At 42.1% G+C, this 19,692-nt stretch overlaps 2 protein-coding genes across 5 annotated transcripts in view; both read left to right on the plus strand.

Moving 5' to 3' along the window:
* Window positions 1-176: 176 nt before the first annotated feature.
* On the plus strand, window positions 177-7,304 carry rtca (RNA 3'-terminal phosphate cyclase). The gene is made up of 11 exons (XM_030129576.1): window positions 177-342; window positions 513-613; window positions 1,528-1,671; window positions 1,917-2,040; window positions 2,939-2,997; window positions 3,245-3,386; window positions 3,606-3,727; window positions 4,266-4,324; window positions 4,629-4,723; window positions 4,803-4,907; window positions 6,925-7,304. Exons 1-11 carry the CDS (start codon window positions 304-306, stop codon window positions 7,030-7,032), a joined length of 1,098 nt encoding a protein of 365 aa, XP_029985436.1. The 5' UTR covers window positions 177-303; the 3' UTR covers window positions 7,033-7,304.
* A 2,995-nt stretch (window positions 7,305-10,299) lies between these two features.
* The window catches only part of cdc14ab (cell division cycle 14Ab), a 33,509-nt gene continuing 24,116 nt past the window's right edge, over window positions 10,300-19,692 (plus strand). For 2 of the 4 annotated variants that reach the window (XM_030129583.1, XM_030129585.1), the window contains exons 1-3: window positions 16,329-16,684; window positions 18,188-18,278; window positions 19,449-19,524. In XM_030129583.1, coding sequence (XP_029985443.1) covers window positions 16,636-16,684; window positions 18,188-18,278; window positions 19,449-19,524 — 216 coding nt within the window. In that variant the 5' untranslated portion in view covers window positions 16,329-16,635. Of the gene's footprint in view, window positions 10,322-11,955; window positions 11,969-16,328; window positions 16,685-18,187; window positions 18,279-19,448; window positions 19,525-19,692 lie in introns of those variants that run through there. The other 2 variants (XM_030129584.1, XM_030129586.1) reach the window with 2 other exon arrangements.

Genomic DNA, 19,692 nt, shown 5'->3' on the forward strand with positions numbered 1-19,692 from the left:
GGTTTATATTTGGATTTTATATTTGGTTATTATTAATATTAATAATAATAATAATAATAATAATAATAATAATAATAGTTGTTGTAGTAGCAGCAGTAACAGTAATAGTGGTAGTGGCCATTATAGTCACCACGGCGGAAACTCTTTAGTTTTATTTTTGAAATTAACCGGAAGTGGTAGTTGCTCCGGCCTGAGTTGACCCACAGCTTCAGCTTCAGTTTCAGCTTCATCATCTGAACCAAACAGATCCCAGAGTCTGTCCTGACTGTGACCCAGATCAGGTTCAGTTTTATTGGACTACAGATGGACCCAGTGGAGGTAGACGGCAGCGTCCTGGAGGGGGTGAGTATTCACCGGATCACACACCGGACTGAGAGCCGCTTTGTTGTTCCATGATGCTAACACGCTACCTGAAGGCTAACGGCAGTGAGTGTGCCGGGTAGCAGCCGGTTAGCAGTGAGCTGACTGACCAGCTCTGACTGCTGTGTTTGTCCGGTGTGGGTTCTCCACAGGGCGGACAGATTCTCAGAGTGTCTGCGGCTCTCAGCTGCATTACCGGATCCTCCATCAAAATCACCAAAATCCGAGCCGGCAGAAGTACACCGGGACTCCGGTGAGTGGCTTAGCTCCGCCCGGCTAGCCTAGCAGGCTAACAGGCTAACGTTAGCCTATTCATGGAAGTTGTCCCTGTTGTGCTGAATGCTGCTCCCTGCTGAAAACTGCTCCCCCTTCCCAAGTCAGCCATAAATAGGACAATGTGCACCAAATTCACCCTGTCACAGCTTTAACTCCTTTCTGGCTGTAGGCTATGAAATTAACTGAATTATTCAACCTCTGAACACCATCACAGCTGTGTAGAAATTAACTAATGAATAAAATTGTAAGATACAGCAGTTCTGTTTTTTATCTGTTTAATATTAAAGAATGTACAAACTGTAAGGTATATAGAACTGTCTAAAGTTAAATCTCAGATGCACAACACACAAAGTATATAACAATATAAACAGATACTGCTGAAAACTACATCACCTGCGGTTGGGAATGCATTTTTCAGCAGGGACCAGAATTTGGCATTAGTTACTGCCAAAACTGCATCTCTCATCAGAATTAGCCTGTGAAGCTAAAGGAGTGAAATGACTTTAGCAGCACACATTTGGAGTTATTCTGGTGTGACAGGGTGAATTTGGTGACCTTTGTCCTCTTTATGGCTGATTTAGGAAGGGGGGCTGCTTTCGGCAGCTACTGGTGATGCAGTTTTCAGCAGGGAGCAGAATTCAGCACAACAGTCCTGTTAGCACAGTTCCTTAGCAGATACAAAGAGAAGCTCAGTCAGGCTGGGATTTTTAGCAGACAGACTCCGGTCTGGGTCCGGTGGTCCAGACCAGGTGCCGGGTCGGTTTGGGTCTGGTGGTTCAGACCATAACCCTGTCAACCTGTGTACTTGTGTGTTCAGACCTCAGCACCTCAGTGGTCTCCAGCTGGTCTCAGATCTGTGTGTTGTTTTTTTGTGTATCTGTGTGTGTTCAGACCTCAGCACCTCAGTGGTCTGCAGCTGGTCTCAGATCTGTGCTCTGGAGTTCTGCAGGGTGCCACCATCGGATCCACTGACATCAGCCTGACTCCAGGAAAGATCCGATCTGGAAACCACACAGCTGACACACAGACCGCAGGGTGAGTGAGTGGGTTCACCAGTGGGTTCCACAGTGGGTTCCACAGGTCCAGTGGGTTCATATTTGTCTTGTCCATATTCTGTTTGTTTTTATGCTATTGATCATTTCTGTGGTGTTACTTTTCTTTGACCTGATTGGATCAACTGTAACAACTATAGGATTAATGAAGGACTGTATGTGTGTGTGTGTGTGTGTGTATTTGTATATGTATGTGTGTATATGTGTTTTCTATGTGTGTGTGTGTAGGAGTGTGTGTCTGCTCTTGCAGGTTGCTCTTCCTTGTGCTCTTTTCGCTGAGTCTTCATCACAGCTATGTCTGAAAGGAGGAACCAATGCAGAGATGGCCCCACAGATCGACTACACCCTGAAGGTAAAGGGTTCACACTGAGGGTCTGTTTTAATCTAAAAGGTCACACTGAGGGTCTGTCTTAATCTAAAGGGTTCACACTGAGGGTCTGTTTTAATCTAAAGGGTTCACACTAAGGGTCTGTTTTAATCTAAAGGGTTCACACTGAGGGTCTGTGGATCTAAAGGGTTCACACTGAGGGTCTGTGGATCTAAAGGGTTGACACTGAGGGTCTGTCTTAATCTAAAGGGTTGACACTGAGGGTGTGTCTTAATCTAAAGGGTTCACACTGAGGGTCTGTTTTAATCTAAAGGGTTCACACTGAGGGTCTGTGGATCTAAAGGGTTCACACTGAGGGTCTGTCTTAATCTAAAGGGTTCACACTGAGAGTCTGTCTTAATCTAAAGGGTTCACACTGAGGGTCTGTGGATCTAAAGGGTTCACACTGAGGGTCTGTGGATCTAAAGGGTTCACACTGAGGGTCTGTGGATCTAAAGGGTTCACACTGAGGGTCTGTCTTAATCTAAAGGGTTCACACTGAGGGTCTGTTTTTAATCTAAAGGGTTCACACTGAGGGTCTGTTTTAATCTAAAGGGTTCACACTGAGGGTCTGTTTTTAATCTAAAGGGTTCACACTGAGGGTCTGTTTTAATCTAAAGGGTTCACACTGAGGGTCTGTTTTAATCTAAAGGGTTCACACTGAGGGTCTGTTTTAATCTAAAGGGTTCACACTGAGGGTCTGTTTTAATCTAAAGGGTTCACACTGAGGGTCTGTTTTAATCTAAAGGGTTCACACTGAGTGTCTGTTTTAATCTAAAGGGTTCACACTGAGGGTCTGTTTTAATCTAAAGGGTTCACACTGAGGGTCTGTGGTGCAGTTGAAGGGTACAGTTCACTCACTGCCTCTGTTCTTCTTCCTCAGGTCTTTAAACCCATTGTAGAAAAGTTTGGAGTCAACTTTGACTGTGATGTCAGAATGAGGTGAGATGGGAGTGACACATAAAAACATCCATGAATGTGAGAGTGTTCAGGAGCTGTTGGACTAATAGTGCATCTGTGTATATGTGTGTATATCTCTGTCTCTCTCTCTTTCTCTCTCTCTCTCTCTCCCCTCTCTCTCTCTCTCTCTCTCTCTTTCTCTCTCTCTCTCTCTCTCTCTCTCTCTCTCTCTCTCTCTCTCTCTCTCTTTCTCTCTCTCTTTCTCTCTCTTCCCCCCCCCCCCCCCCAGGGGCTTCTATCCTAAAGGTGGGGGGGAGGTGCGGGTGTCGGTGTCTCCTGTCAAACACCTTCAGCCTGTCGTCCTCACAGACAGAGGAACCATCACCAAGATCCACGGACGAGCGTTTGTCGCTGGAGTCCTGCCCTACAAGGTAAAGGAAGTGATGTCACACAGTGGGAGGGGCTGGAGTCCTGCCGTACAAAGTACACCTCACACTCAGACAGGAAGTGATGTTGTAGTTAGTTAGTATTGGATAGTCTGCTCACCATCTCCTGCTCTGTGTGTCCTCAGTAGTTAGTTTTTGGTAGTTAGTTATAGTTAGTTTTATTTATGGTTACTCTGCTCACCATCTCCTGCTCTTTCTCCTCAGTTGGCTAAGGACATGTGTGCAGCTGCTGTTCGAACTATCAGGAAGGAAATCAAAGAGCTGTACATCAACATCCAGGCTCTGCAGGAGAAGGACAATGCCTACGGCAACGGAAACGGCATCATGTAAGCTCCACCCACCTGTCAACGCACACCTGACGGGCTGAAGTAAGCTCCGCCCATCTGTCAGTGCACACCTGAGGGGCTCAAGTAAGCTCCGCCCACCTGTCAACACACATCTGAGGGGCTAAAGTAAGCTCCGCCCACCTGTCAACATACACCTGAGGGGCTAAAGTAAGCCCCGCCCACCTGTCAACACACACCTGAGGGGCTAAAGTAAGCTCTGCCCACCTGTCAATGCACACCTGATTGGCTAAAGTCAGGAATCCTGAATGTGACTGACACAGCACATCCCACCTGAACACCACACATGTTAGTGTGGGTTCTGTTAGCACTGCGGCTAACGGGTCAACCAGCTAACAACAAACCTGTTCAGTGCAGATCTATATTCATCCCCGAAATGAGTCTGCTCATGTAACAGAAACATGATTAATACAGATGAAAAATGAATGACATTTAAAGGTGATTAATCTGAATTAATCCACAGCAGTTCTGTGATTAATCTAAATAAATATGTTTGACAGCAGTAGTTTTTCTGTTTCAGAATCATCGCAGAGTCGTCAACAGGATGTCTGTTTGCAGGGTCAGCCCTGGGGAAGAAAGGTGAGTTGGGGGGGTCAGTGATCTGGAATTTAGTTTGTGTAGTAAGAGGTGGACACCTGAGACTAAAAGACAAAAGACCAAAGACATGGAATTGAAGCCTCAGACTGTTGGTACAGATCTAAGAGCTGGTGTTTGATTAGAACTTTTGAAGATTTGGATTGAACTGATTCAGCTTTAGCTTTAAACACACAGATGATTAGAACAACAGACTGACAGTGGAAAACACATGTGCATTTATTGGGGGGGGTCTGTAATGAGTTAGTGTACCCAGACAGTTGTGTGTCTAATGTGTGTGTGTTTCCAGGTGTGTATGCAGATAAAGTTGGTATTGAAGCTGCTGAGATGCTTCTGAGGAACATTAGACACAACGGCTGTGTGGACGAGTTCCTGCAGGACCAGGTGAGGCTCCGCCTCCTCTGTCCTGACCCCAGGGTGACCTCTGACCCCAGGCTGACCTCTCTGTCCTCTCTCTACTCAGCTCATCATCTTCATGGCGTTGGCCAATGGAACATCTCGGATCCGAACGGGGGCGGTGACTCTGCACACACAGACGGCCATTCATGTGGCAGAACAGCTGACTCAGGTGAGACTGACAGCAGTGTCGCCATGGAAACCACCTGACACACACACACACACACACACAGAGCAGCGTCACCATGGAAACCACCTGACCCACACACAGAGAGCGTCGCCATGGAAACCACCTGACCCACACACAGAGAGCGTCGCCATGGAAACCACCTGACACACACACACACACACACACACACACACAGAGCAGGACCTGGGACGAACACAGTCATGTGGTCTGAATGAACCGACCAGGACCTGGCCATGATCAGACCTGAACCTGGTCCACCTGGTCCTGGACCCAGACTCTGTGGGACCCTAGTCCACCTGGTCCTGGACCCAGACTCTGTGGGACCCTGGTGCAGCTGGTCCACCTGGTCCTGGACCCAGACTCAGACCCAGCTGGTCCAGACTCCACTCATCTGTTGTTCGTGTTCAGTTTTCCTGTTCTCAGTCTTTTCAGAAATGTCTCATAAACCTGGACAGAAAACACTGGGAACAGGAAAACAAACAAACAGAACATGTGAGTTAATGAACAAAAAAACCCCCAAAAACTAGTGCATAGAATTCAACAGCAGACTGAAGAAGCACAAATGAAGCCTTTAAACCATGAAACCAACTGTTCAGACTACAGTCTGATCCACTCAAATCTGAAATCTGCTGAACTGAGACTGGAACAGGATCTGATGGTTTACAACTGTTTAGAAGATATATATGACAGGATATGGGTTCAATAAATACAAGTTTACATGGACAGGAAACAGACGTGAGTCCAGAGTTACAGACAGACTTACAGTCACAATCCGTGCGTTTCCATGACAACTGTTCTTCCTGGTTTAATCTGATTACAGGTTGGATCCTATTTCAGATGTCCATGTAAACACCTTATCCCAATTGAAAAAAAAAGTTGCGATTAAATTTAAACCTGATTAAAGTCAGTGGTTTAATCCTCTTTTAACTGCGCTCTAAATTCTTCCTGGACATGTAAAGCCTTTATTCCGTTTGGACTTTATTCCTTCCATTCTGCACATGCTCAGTGTCTTGTCCTGTGGCGATGACGCACACATTCTGCGCTGGTGGAAGAATCTGCACTGCAGTCTAGTCTTCCCAAAGCGTTCCAGTGGAATATTCTGATGGGATCTACCAGCCTGGAAAACCCTGAAGGAACAGTTCAACACTGGCTTTGGATTCATTCATTTGTCCTGAACTAATGAGTTCCACAAGTGGGACAAACAGTTTGAACTGCAGCCCTAACGTTAGCTTAGCTTAGCCTAGCTTAGCATAATGGCTTCATTCCTCTGCTCAGACGTAGCCAGGCTTTTAGAGGTGATTTGTAGTATTTTAGGAGTGATTTGGGTCAGTTCAGTTCTCCCTAATCATTCCTTTAGTCCGCTGGGGTTAATATGATCACAAACTGAAGCTCAAATCATGGTCATGTGACTTACTGCAGGAAGAAAATCTGGGCAAATAAAAACTAATGCAAAGCTAAAACGCTAAAGCAAAGCTAATTTAGCGCATGCATCCCTTCAACAAAAAGATTTTCCAACTTCCATCAACACAACAGTCCACAGATTGTATGAGTGCAGTTAAGTTGCAGAAATAAAGAAATAATTAGAATCGGATTTCACAAAATCACTGACAAAAGACGACAAATCACCTTTAAAAAACTGGATATGTGTGACCATGGAAATGCAGTGACTATGCTAAGCTAAGCTAACAGAAGGGCTGAAATGCAGTGACTATGTTAAACTAAGCTAACAGAAGGGCTAAGCTAAGCTAATAGAAGGGCTGCCAGAACAAGGCAACGTGAGCACTGCAGCACAAACCCTTCTGCTCACTGATCTACCTTATTAATGCCTCATGTAAACCTTTATTCAGGTTTAACACTTCCATGGAAACAGAAGAGAAAATACTTTAGTTCTGAATTAATTTCTTCTGGAAAAAATAAATCAGATTTAAAAAACACCATGTAACCGTACCCAGTCAGTCTCAGTCATTCATCTGCTGTTTTTTCTGTTTCCTGTTTTTAGGCGAAGTTCACCATCACAAAGTCTGAGGACGAACTGAGCAGCAATGGAACCAATGGAACATACATCATCCAGTGTGAGGGAGCAGGAGTCAGCAACACACACCTGTAGAACACACATATATACAAATATATACACACACACACAAATATAGAAATATACATACATACACACACACACACACACACACATATATATATATATATATATATATATATATATATATACATACACACACACACTGGACTGGATAGCTGCTCCATCATGGCGGACCCTTAAACCCTTGGACCCCTGGTTCCTTGGTTCCTTAGTTCCTCTTCCCTTTTCACTTCTGTCTCTCAGGGTGTTTCCTTTTGACTGTAATAAATAAAGTGTTTCTGATGTTCAAACTCCTCCCACTGTTTCATTCATTCAGGTCCAGTTCATTTGTCCACCTGGTGTTTGTGGATGTAGGTGTGGAGAAACCAGAGCATTATTAAATGGTTTAAAAGACTACAAGGATTCAACAAGGTGAGAATGGTGTCAAAGATGCACTGAAATAAACAAAAACAACACGGAACCAGATAAAAACCAGGAAAAACATGCAAAAAACCCAAGCCAAAGCTCAGAACAGTGGCAGTAATTTAGAAGAAAATAATTTGAGGTTTTAAATGTTTGGTCTAGAATTTCAGAACTTCAGAAAATGAACATTTTAGCTCTGTATTAAAATATATCAGCACAATGAAGTAAAATGACAAAATATTGAAACATTTTGAAAAGTTTTACCGAAAATGAACAAAAGCCAATGAAGACGAAAGAATCCACATGAATATAGTTTTAATACACTTTCATATATGACAGGTGGAAACATTTACTGAAACGAGAAGAAACGGATGAAAAGAGAAAAAAAAAAAACAGCAGATAATGTTTAATAAGAGCAAAGAACGACAACAATGTAAAAAATAAAAAACATGTATTCGACATCACAAAGCTGAGTTTAACACAAACGTAAAATCTAATAATAAATGCAAACATTCTAATAGATGTGAAACCAAAAAATCTAAAGGGAATTTAGAACTAAAATATGGAGGAAAAAGTAAAATTATTATTATTTAAATTCAACATTAAAATGAAAATGTGTGAAATAGAGATGTGTTTGGAATTAGGACCCACAAGAAAAAAAAAAACATGTTTAATGTAAATTAACATTTTATTCTAAAGATTTAAAAACTACATGACAACATGGATGGTTATTATGGGATGTGATCTGATGGATTTAAAAAAGGCTTTTCTCCAGTTTATGGATCAGAAACAGTTTCAACGATTAAAAAAAAACCAATGGATTCATGTTTATTTATTGACTCATTATCAGGAAATGATATCACAGCAGTAGAACGTTTCCTGTTTAGGAACGTTTTCAACTGAGTTTGAGAAGAACGTTCTGTGTCCTCTGAAAACCATCCATCTGTAAAAAAAAAAAAAAATCTGTTCAGTTTCATGATGATGAATTTGACAGAGAATCCAAAAAGAACGATTCCGATCTGATTCAGAAGATTCAGCCACGAATAACTGGAATCTGAAGATGGAGCAGAAACCAGGTATGAGATGGTCCTGTAGTTTAGAACCCAACAGAACCCTGTGAAGGTTCTTTTCTGTTTTTCATCAATAATCACCTCAGACTTCTGAGTGTTCTGAAGTCCACCTGGTACTGGGTTCAGTCCACTTATCCTGTCCTCTGGTGGACTGTCTCCATCTTGTTTCTGTGACATCGTTCTAGGTTGTCCCATTTTTGGGACTTCTTTTCTGATCCAGCTCTTAATTTGACCAGTTCATCTCCTCTATATCAGTAACTCCCAAAAACATTTGTTAGAACTCTGTCTTTTCTGTTCACAGTGGTCTGGACCTGTGCAGGACTGTTCTGAGTGTCTGAATATCAGTCAGTTTTGGGCCAGTCACTTCCTCTCATTCCTCTGCAGTTCCTCCTTTTCTCTTTCCTTCCTCAGGCGCTTCACCTTCTTCTCTCTGTTTGTCCTTTAGGATGACTGGGCAGATTTACACTGAACATGTGTTACCATTCTCTGTAAACAGAACTGTGGTACCTGCTGAACTGAATTAAAGGGAGGGTACCAGATGGGTACTCTAGGATCAGATGGAGGGTACCAGATGGGTACTCTAGGATCAGATGTTCTCCAGTGAAATCAGCCCTGAGTGCAGATCTGTGAGATCAGACTAGGACAGAAAGAAATCTGCAAAAACCTGGGATTGGACCCATTTTTAACTGTCACATGACCTTGTCTAAAATCATGTGACCTTTGACCTGTACATGATTGTAGACCTTCATAAACAACAGTTCCATCCCCCAAAACCTCTAATATGACATTTACATCAGCAGATCTGGCAGAACTAACCCACAAATGCAGGATTTTCACTGAAAAATGGGGTTTTCTGCACTGGGCTGATGGACACCCTAAAGATGGAGGTGGGGGTGGGGGGGTAAAACTGACAGACACCCTAAAGATGGAGGTGGGGGTGGGGTCTAAAACTGACAGACACCCTAAAGATGGAGGTGGGGGTGGGGGGGTAAAACTGACAGACACCCTAAAGATGGAGGCTGGGGTGGGGGGGTAAAACTGACAGACACCCTAAAGATGGAGGCTGGGGTGGGGGGGTAAAACTGACAGACACCCTAAAGATGGAGGTGGGGGTGGGGTCTAAAACTGACAGACACCCTAAAGATGGAGGTGGGGGTGGGGGGGGTAAAACTGACAGACACCCTAAAGATGGAGGCTGGGGTGGGGGGGTAAAACTGACAGACACCCTAAAGATGGAGGTGGGGGGCGTGTGTGTGTGTGTGAAACTGTACGGATTGGGATGAAAAAATTTTGGGAGTTACTGATATACAGTATAAGAGATGAACTGGACAAACTAAGAACTGGATCGGAAAAGAAGTCCGAAAAATGAGACGTCCTAACACTGTTACCATGGTGACCTGTTGTCAGTCCCTCTGACCTCCTTCTGTCCCTGTCCTGGTCCAGTGGGTCCAACAGGAAGTCCCTGTCCTGGTCCAGTGGGTCCAACAGGAAGCCCGTCTCAGACCTGAATGTGTGTTGAAACCGGATCAGGCTGGAACCTCACACCTCTGTCCCCTGTGGAACAGGTGAAACCCGACCCGGGTCACCTGACGGGTCACCTGACACCCTGTGGATCCGCTCAGCTCCTGCAGCCTGCGGCAGCATGGCGGACGGTGGCGCCTGGAGGACGCGCCAGGACAACCCCCGAATCCTCCAGCCCCCGCCGGGACCGGGACCGGGACACGGACCAGGACCAGGACAAGGACCAGGACCAGGACCAGGACCAGTACAGGGACCAGGATCAGGTCCTGGAGTTGGACAGAACCGTGTGTGGATTTCTCTGATCGCAGGTGAGTGACGTCAACGCTGCAGGTGAGATCATGTGACCTGGACCTGACCCAGAACAACAAGTCTGGACCAAAGGAGTCCACCAGGGTCCACCAGTAGGGGCGGACTAAGAAAATTGGGGGTCTAGGACAAACACAGCCAGGGGCCCCTTCATCTGTTCTTCTAATACAAAAACTGAAAAGACCATGTTGTGTTTGTGGACTGTTTACTGTTTGTGGACTGTTTATTGTGTTTGTGGACTGCTTACTGTGTTTGTGGACTGTTTACTGTGTTTGTGGACTGCTTACTGTGTTTGTGGACTGTTTATTGTGTTTGTGGACTGTTTATTGTGTTTGTGGACTGCTTATTGTGTTTGTGGACTGTTTATTGTGTTTGTGGAAGGCTTACTGTGTTTGTGGACTGTTTATTGTGTTTGTGGACTTTTTACTGTGTTTGTGGACTGTTTATTATGTTTGTGGACTGTTTATTGTGTTTGTGGACTGTTTAATGTTTGTGGACTGTTTATTGTGTTTGTAGACTGTTTACTGTGTTTGTGGACTGCTTACTGTGTTTGTGGACTGTTTATTGTGTTTGTGGACTGTTTAATGTTTGTGGACTGTTTATTGTGTTTGTTGACTGTTTATTGTGTTTGTGGACTGTTTACTGTGTTTGTGGACTGTTTACTGTGTTTGTGGACTGTTTATTGTGTTTGTGGAATGTTTATTGTGTTTGTGGACTGTTTACTGTGTTTGTGGACTGTTTACTGTGTTTGTGGACTGTTTACTGTGATTGTTTATTGTGTTTGTGGACTGTTTATTGTGTTTGTGGACTGTTTACTGTGTTTGTGGACTGTTTATTGTGTTTGTGGACTGTTTACTGTGTTTGTGGACTGTTTATTGTGTTTGTGGACTGTTTACTGTGTTTGTGGACTGTTTACTGTGATTGTTTATTGTGTTTGTGGACTGTTTACTGTGATTGTTTATTGTGTTTGTGGACTGTTTATTGTGTTTGTGGACTGTTTATTGTGTTTGTGGACTGTTTACTGTGTTTGTGGACTGTTTACTGTGTTTGTGGACTGTTTACTGTGTTTGTGGACTGTTTACTGTGTTTGTGGACTGTTTACTGTGTTTGTGGACTGTTTATTGTGTTTGTGGACTGTTTATTGTGTTTGTGTACTGTTTACTGTGTCTGTGGACTGTGTTTGTGGACTGTTTACTGTGTTTGTGGACTGTTTATTGTGTTTGTGGACTGCTTATTGTGTTTGTAGACTGTTTATTGTGTTTGTGGACTGTTTATTGTGTTTGTGGACTGTTTACTGTGATTGTTTATTGTGTTTGTGGACTGTTTATTGTGTTTGTGGACTGTTTATTGTATTTGTGGACTGTTTATTGTGTTTGTGGACTGTTTACTGTGTTTGTGGACTGTTTATTGTGTTTGTGGACTGTTTATTGTGTTTGTGGACTGTTTACTGTGTTTGTGGACTGTTTACTGTGTTTGTGGACTGTTTATTGTGTTTGTGGACTGCTTACTGTGTTTGTGGACTGTTTATTGTGTTTGTGGATTGTTTATTGTGTTTGTGGAAGGCTTACTGTGTTTGTGGACTGTTTATTGTGTTTGTGGACTGTTTATTATGTTTGTGGACCGCTGACTGTCTTTGTGGACTGTCTACTGTGTTTGTGGACTGTTTATTGTGTTTGTGGACTGTTTAATGTTTGTGGACTGTTTATTGTGTTTGTGGACTGTTTATTGTGTTTGTGGACTGTTTAATGTTTGTAGACTGTTTATTGTGTTTGTGGACTGTTTATTGTGTTTGTGGACTGCGTACTGTGTTTGTGGACTGTTTATTGTGTTTGTGGACTGTTTACTGTGTTTGTGGACTGTTTATTGTGTTTGTGGACTGTTTACTGTGTTTGTGGACTGTTTATTGTGTTTGTGGACTGCTTACTGTGTTTGTGGACTGTTTAATGTTTGTGGACTGTTTATTGTGTTTGTGGACTGTTTATTGTGTTTGTGGACTGCTTACTGTGTTTGTGGACTGTTTATTGTGTTTGTGGACTGTTTATTGTGTTTGTGGACTGTTTACTGTGTTTGTGGACTGTTTATTGTGTTTGTGGACTGTTTATTGTGTTTGTGGACTGTTTACTGTGTTTGTGGACTATTTATTGTGATTGTGGACTGCTTACTGTGTTTGTGGACTGTTTATTGTGTTTGTGGACTGTTTATTGTGTTTGTGGACTGCTTATTGTGTTTGTGGACTGTTTATTGTGTTTGTGGAAGGCTTACTGTGTTTGTGGACTGTTTATTGTGTTTGTGGACTGTTTACTGTGTTTGTGGACTGTTTATTGTGTTTGTGGACTGTTTAATGTTTGTGGACTGTTTATTGTGTTTGTGGACTGTTTACTGTGTTTGTGGACTGTTTATTGTGTTTGTGGACTGTTTATTGTGTTTGTGGACTGTTTACTGTGTTTGTGGACTGTTTACTGTGTTTGTGGAATTTTTATTGTGTTTGTGGACTGTTTATTGTGTTTGTGGACTGTTTACTGTGATTGTTTATTGTGTTTGTGGACTGTTTATTGTGTTTGTGGACTGTTTACTGTGTTTGTGGACTGTTTACTGTGTTTGTGGACTGTTTATTTTGTTTGTGGACTGTTTATTGTGTTTGTGGACTGTTTACTGTGTCTGTGGACTGTGTTTGTGGACTGTTTATTGTGTTTGTGGACTGTTTAATGTTTGTGGACTGTTTATTGTGTTTGTGGACTGTTTATTGTGTTTGTGGACTGCTTACTGTGTTTGTGGACTGCTTACTGTGTTTGTGGACTGTTTATTGTGTTTGTGGACTGTTTATTGTGTTTGTGGACTGCTTATTGTTTTTGTGGACTGTTTATTGTGTTTGTGGAAGGCTTACTGTGTTTGTGGACTGTTTATTGTGTTTGTGGACTGTTTACTGTGTTTGTGGACTGTTTATTGTGTTTGTGGACTGCTGACTGTGTTTGTGGACTGTTTATTGTGTTTGTGGACTGTTTAATGTTTATGGACTGTTTATTGTGTTTGTTGACTGTTTATTGTGTTTGTGGACTGTTTACTGTGTTTGTGGACTGTTTACCGTGTTTGTGGACTGTTTATTGTGTTTGTGGAATGTTTATTGTGTTTGTGGACTGTTTACTGTGTTTGTGGACTTTTTAGTGTGTCTGTGGACTGTGTTTGTGGACTGTTTACTGTGTTTGTGGACTGTTTATTGTGATTGTGGACTGTTTACTGTGTTTGTGGACTGTTTATTGTGTTTGTGGACTGTTTACTGTGTTTGTGGACTGTTTATTGTTTTTGTGGACTGTTTACTGTGTTTGTGGACTGTTTACTGTGTTTGTGGACTGTTTATTGTGTTTGTGGACTGTTTATTGTGTTTGTGGACTGTTTATTGTATTTGTGGACTGTTTACTGTGTTTGTGGACTGTTTACTGTGTTTGTGGACTGTTTACTGTGTCTGTGGACTGTTTGTGGACTGTTTATTGTGATTGTGGACTGTTTATTGTGTTTGTGGACTGTTTACTGTGTTTGTGGACTGTTTATTGTGTTTGTGGACTGTTTATTGTATTTGTGGACTGTTTATTGTGTTTGTGGACTGTTTACTGTGTTTGTGGACTGTTTATTATTTGTTTATTGTGTTTGTGGACTGTTTACTGTGTTTGTGGACTGTTTATTGTTTGTTTATTGTGTTTGTGGACTGTTTACTGTGTTTGTGGACTGTTTATTGTGTTTGCGGACTTTTTATTGTGTTTGTGGACTGTTTATTGTTTGTTTATTGTGTTTGTGGACTGTTTACTGTGTTTGTGGACTGTTTATTGTGTTTGTGGACTGTTTATTGTGTTTGTGGACTGCGGACTGTGTTTGTGGACTGTTTATTGTGTTTGTGGACTGTTTACTGTGTTTGTGGACTGTTTATTGTGTTTGTGGACTGTTTACTGTGTTTGTGGACTGTTTATTGTGTTTGTGGACTGCTTACTGTGTTTGTGGACTGTTTAATGTTTGTGGACTGTTTATTGTGTTTGTGGACTGTTTATTGTGTTTGTGGACTGCTTACTGTGTTTGTGGACTGTTTATTGTGTTTGTGGACTGTTTATTGTGTTTGTGGACTGTTTACTGTGTTTGTGGACTGTTTATTGTGTTTGTGGACTGTTTATTGTGTTTGTGGACTGTTTATTGTGTTTGTGGACTGTTTACTGTGTTTGTGGACTGTTTATTGTGATTGTGGACTGCTTACTGTGTTTGTGGACTGTTTATTGTGTTTGTGGACTGCTTATTGTGTTTGTGGACTGTTTATTGTGTTTGTGGAAGGCTTACTGTGTTTGTGGACTGTTTATTGTGTTTGTGGACTGTTTACTGTGTTTGTGGACTGTTTATTGTGTTTGTGGACTGTTTATTGTGTTTGTGGACTGTTTAATGTTTGTGGACTGTTTATTGTGTTTGTGGACTGTTTACTGTGTTTGTGGACTGTTTATTGTGTTTGTGGACTGTTTATTGTGTTTGTGGACTGTTTACTGTGTTTGTGGACTGTTTACTGTGTTTGTGGAATTTTTATTGTGTTTGTGGACTGTTTATTGTGTTTGTGGACTGTTTACTGTGATTGTTTATTGTGTTTGTGGACTGTTTATTGTGTTTGTGGACTGTTTACTGTGTTTGTGGACTGTTTACTGTGTTTGTGGACTGTTTATTTTGTTTGTGGACTGTTTATTGTGTTTGTGGACTGTTTACTGTGTCTGTGGACTGTGTTTGTGGACTGTTTATTGTGTTTGTGGACTGTTTAATGTTTGTGGACTGTTTATTGTGTTTGTGGACTGTTTATTGTGTTTGTGGACTGTTTACTGTGTTTGTGGACTGTTTATTGTGTTTGTGGACTGCTTACTGTGTTTGTGGACTGCTTACTGTGTTTGTGGACTGTTTATTGTGTTTGTGGACTGTTTATTGTGTTTGTGGACTGCTTATTGTTTTTGTGGACTGTTTATTGTGTTTGTGGAAGGCTTACTGTGTTTGTGGACTGTTTATTGTGTTTGTGGACTGTTTACTGTGTTTGTGGACTGTTTATTGTGTTTGTGGACTGCTGACTGTGTTTGTGGACTGTTTATTGTGTTTGTGGACTGTTTAATGTTTATGGACTGTTTATTGTGTTTGTTGACTGTTTATTGTGTTTGTGGACTGTTTACTGTGTTTGTGGACTGTTTACCGTGTTTGTGGACTGTTTATTGTGTTTGTGGAATGTTTATTGTGTTTGTGGACTGTTTACTGTGTTTGTGGACTTTTTAGTGTGTCTGTGGACTGTGTTTGTGGACTGTTTACTGTGTTTGTGGACTGTTTATTGTGATTGTGGACTGTTTACTGTGTTTGTGGACTGTTTATTGTGTTTGTGGACTGTTTACTGTGTTTGTGGACTGTTTATTGTTTTTGTGGACTTTTTACTGTGTTTGTGGACTGTTTACTGTGTTTGTGGACTGTTTATTGTGTTTGTGGACTGTTTATTGTTTGTTTATTGTGTTTGTGGACTGTTTACTGTGTTTGTGGACTGTTTATTGTTTGTTTATTGTGTTTGGGGACTGTTTACTGTGTTTGTGGACTGTTTATTGTATTTGTGCATTGTGTCTGTGAACTGTTTACTGTGTTTGCGGACTTTTTATTGTGTTTGTGGACTGTTTATTGTTTGTTTATTGTGTCTGTGAACTGTTTACTGTGTTTGCGGACTGTTTATTGTGTTTGTGGACTGTTTATTATGTTTGTGGACTGTTTACTGTGTTTGTGGACGGTTTATTGTTTGTTTATTGTGTTTGTGGACTGTTTACTGTGTTTGTGGACTGTTTATTGTGTTTTTGTCCGTGAATGAATCACAGCTTTTACTTTTTGTCCGTGTTTCTTCGTGGACAGTGAAGGCAGCACCGTCTGTTCTGTTCGTTTATTGGCTGCCGTTGTTATGGGCGTTCCCCCGGTTGTCATGGTAACGTGTCTTAAGGAGGGATTTGTCAATCACAGTTTGAGATAGTCGAACCGTCGTCAAACTGTGAGGCTAATATGCTAACATGCTAACCCTGGAAAAGTTACCGGTGTTAAAACAGTTAAAGTAAAACCATGAAAGCTGAGGAAAGCCGGCTGTGTGAGCGGAGAGGGTCCGCGGAGACCGAAGGGACAGAGTGGACAGACTTTTAAAGTTGTCCACTGTCCACAGGACTGTCCAGTTAGCCTGTTAGCGGCTAACGGAGACGGCTAGCACTGGGTAAAGTTCTCAAACAAGCTGACGGAGGTGAGAGTCACCGGGAATTAGACGGATCCATGACCGAGAAGGGTCCAGTTTAGGATGGCCGAGGACGGAGGACAGGAGCCGGGAGGAGCCGAGTTCATCCGAGGTAACAGAGAGAAAGAGGAGTTTAAAGGAGAGGAGTTAAAGAAGGACAAAAAGAAAGAAAAAAAACAAACAAAACAAAACTAAGTTTAAGGACTCTTACACAACAAAAGGATTTAAAGGAGATGAGTTAAAGAAGAACACTAACTAAATAAATGAAGTTAAAGGACACAAAAAGAAAAAGAGTTTAAAGGAGATGAGTTAAAGAAGGACACTAACTAAATAAATGAAGTTAAAGGACACAAAAAGAAAAAGAGTTTAAAGGAGATGAGTTAAAGAAGGACACTAACTAAATAAATGAAGTTAAAGGACACAAAAAGAAAAAGAGTTTAAAGGAGATGAGTTAAAGAAGGACACTAACTAAATAAATGAAGTTAAAGGACACAAAAAGAAAAAGAATTTAAAGGAGATGAGTTAAAGAAGGACACAAACTAAATAAATGAAGTTAAAGGACACAAAAAGAAAAAGAGTTTAAAGGAGATGAGTTAAAGAAGGATGGAAAAAAGAAAAAAGTTTTTAAATGAGAGGTGTTAAAGAAGGACACAAAAAGAAAGAAAAAATAATAAAGTTAAAGGACACAAAAAGAAAAAAAAGAAAGTTAAAGGACGCTTACTAACTAACTAACTAACTAACTAAATAAATAAAATAAAGTTAGCGGACACATGGACCAGCAGCTGTTTGCTGTTCACTGTTTACAGTTTACTGTTGACTGTTTGTTGATTAGTGTTTACAGTTTACTGTTGACTGTTTACAGTTTACTGTGGACTATTTACTGTTTAGTGTTTACAGTTTACTGTTGACTATTTACTGTTTACAGTTTACTGTTGACTGTTTACTGTTTGTTTACTGCCACAGCTTTTAGACTTTTCAGTCCAATACAATCATTAAAACTAGTGAGTTTGTTTTGAAGTTTAATAAAGACTAGCGACATTGTACGATAGCATGAGAGGCTAAAAGGTGTTCTTGCTAAAGTTGCTCTTGCTAAAGTAGCTCTTGCTTAAGTTTCTCTTGCTGAAGTTGCCCTTACTAAAGTTGCTCTCGCTAAAGTTGCCCTTGCTAAAGTTGCTCTTGCTAAAGTTGCTCTTGCTTAAGTTTCTCTTGCTGAAGTTGCACTTGCTAAAGTTGCTCTTGCTAAAGTTGCCCTTGCTAAAGTTGCTCTTGCTGAAATTGCTCTTGCTGAAGTTGCTCTTGCTGAAATTGCTCTGGCTAAAGTTGCTCTTGCTAAAATTGCTCTGGCTAAAGTTGCTCTAGCTAAAGTTGCCCTTGCTAAAGTTGCCCTTGCTAAAGTTGGCCTTGCTGAAGTTGCTCTTGCTAAAATTGCTCAAGCTAAAGTTGCTCTTGCTGAAGTTGCTCATGCTAAAGTTGCTCATGCTGAAGTTGCTCATGCTAAAATAGCTTTTGTTGAAGTTGCTCATGCTAAAGTTGCTCGTGCTAAAGTTGCTCTTGCTAAAGTTGTTCTTGCTAAAGTTGCATTTGCTTTAGTTGCTCATTTCCTCTTTTCTTCTAGAGCGTCTGTATTTTGCCACATTGCGCAGTAAACCCAAAAGCACGGCCAACACGCATTACTTCTGCACCGACGACGAGTTCATCTACGAAAAGTAAGTGGAACACACTCTACACCGCACACACACTCTGCACCGCACACACACACACACTCTGCACTGCACACACGCAAGCACACACACACACTCTGCACCGCACACACACTCTGCACCGCACATACACACACTCTGCACCGCACACACACACACTCTGCACTGCACACACGCAAGGACACACACACTCTGCACTATGCACACACTCTACACCGCACACACACACACACACACACACACACACTCTGCACCACACACACACTCTGCACCGCACACACACTCTGCACCGTACACACACACACTGCACCGCACACACACACTCTGCACCGCACACACACTCTGCACCATACACACACACACATACTCTGCACCGCACATATACACACACATACTCTGCACCGTATGCACACACTCTGCACCGCACACACACACAAACACACACACTGTACCGCACACACACACTCTGCATCGTGCACACACACACACACACTCTGCACCACACACACACTCTGCACTGCACACATGCAAGCACACACACACACACACACACTGCACTGCACACACACGCTCTGCACTACACGCACACACACACTCTGCACAATACACACACACACTCTGCACTGTACACACACACACTCTGCACCGCACACACACACACACTACACCGCACACACACACACTCTGCACCACGCACACACACACTGCACCGCACACACACACTCTGCACCGCACACACACTCTGCACCATACACACACACATACTCTGCACCGCACATATACACACACACACACACACACACTCTGCACCGTACGCAGACACTCTTCACCGCACACACACACAAACACACACACTGTACCGCACACACACACTCTGCACTGCACACATGCAAGCACACACACACATACTCTGCACTGCACACACACACACACACACACACACACACACGCACACACACACACACTGCACCGCACACACACACACACACACACACACTCCATATACTGTAGGTTTGTTTCTAATGTGTGTGTGTGTGTTTCTATGTGTGTATGTATCTATCTATCTATCTATCTATCTATCTATATATATATATATATATATATATATATATATATATATATATATGTATGTATATGTGTGTGTGTGTGCGTGTATATGCGTGTGTGTTGTTTCAGTTTCTATGCAGACTTCGGTCCTCTGAACCTGGCCATGCTCTACAGATACTGCTGTAAACTCAACAAGAAGCTGAAGGTGAGTTTAACTGTGACTCTCCCTGAGCAGGAATGTGTAGAATGTAACACACACACACACACACACACACACACACACACACACTGACACAACAGCAGCACCTGAGGACCTACTGAAACTACTGAAAACTGAAACTGAACCCAGACCACCAGCACAGGACGATCCACC

The sequence above is a fragment of the Sphaeramia orbicularis genome, unplaced genomic scaffold (assembly GCF_902148855.1).
Source record: "Sphaeramia orbicularis unplaced genomic scaffold, fSphaOr1.1, whole genome shotgun sequence".
NCBI classification, from domain to species: Eukaryota; Metazoa; Chordata; class Actinopteri; order Kurtiformes; family Apogonidae; genus Sphaeramia; species Sphaeramia orbicularis.

What these genes read in the sequence shown, in the direction of transcription:
- rtca (XM_030129576.1), top strand. Translation starts at nt 304, where the DNA reads ATGGACCCAGTGGAGGTAGACGGCAGCGTCCTGGAGGGG. An exon ending in ACGAGTTCCTGCAGGACCAG is followed by an intron (nt 4,724 to 4,802) that starts GTGAGGCTCCGC and finishes CTCTCTACTCAG; the next exon opens with CTCATCATCTTCATGGCGTT. An exon ending in TGGCAGAACAGCTGACTCAG is followed by an intron (nt 4,908 to 6,924) that starts GTGAGACTGACA and finishes TCCTGTTTTTAG; the next exon opens with GCGAAGTTCACCATCACAAA.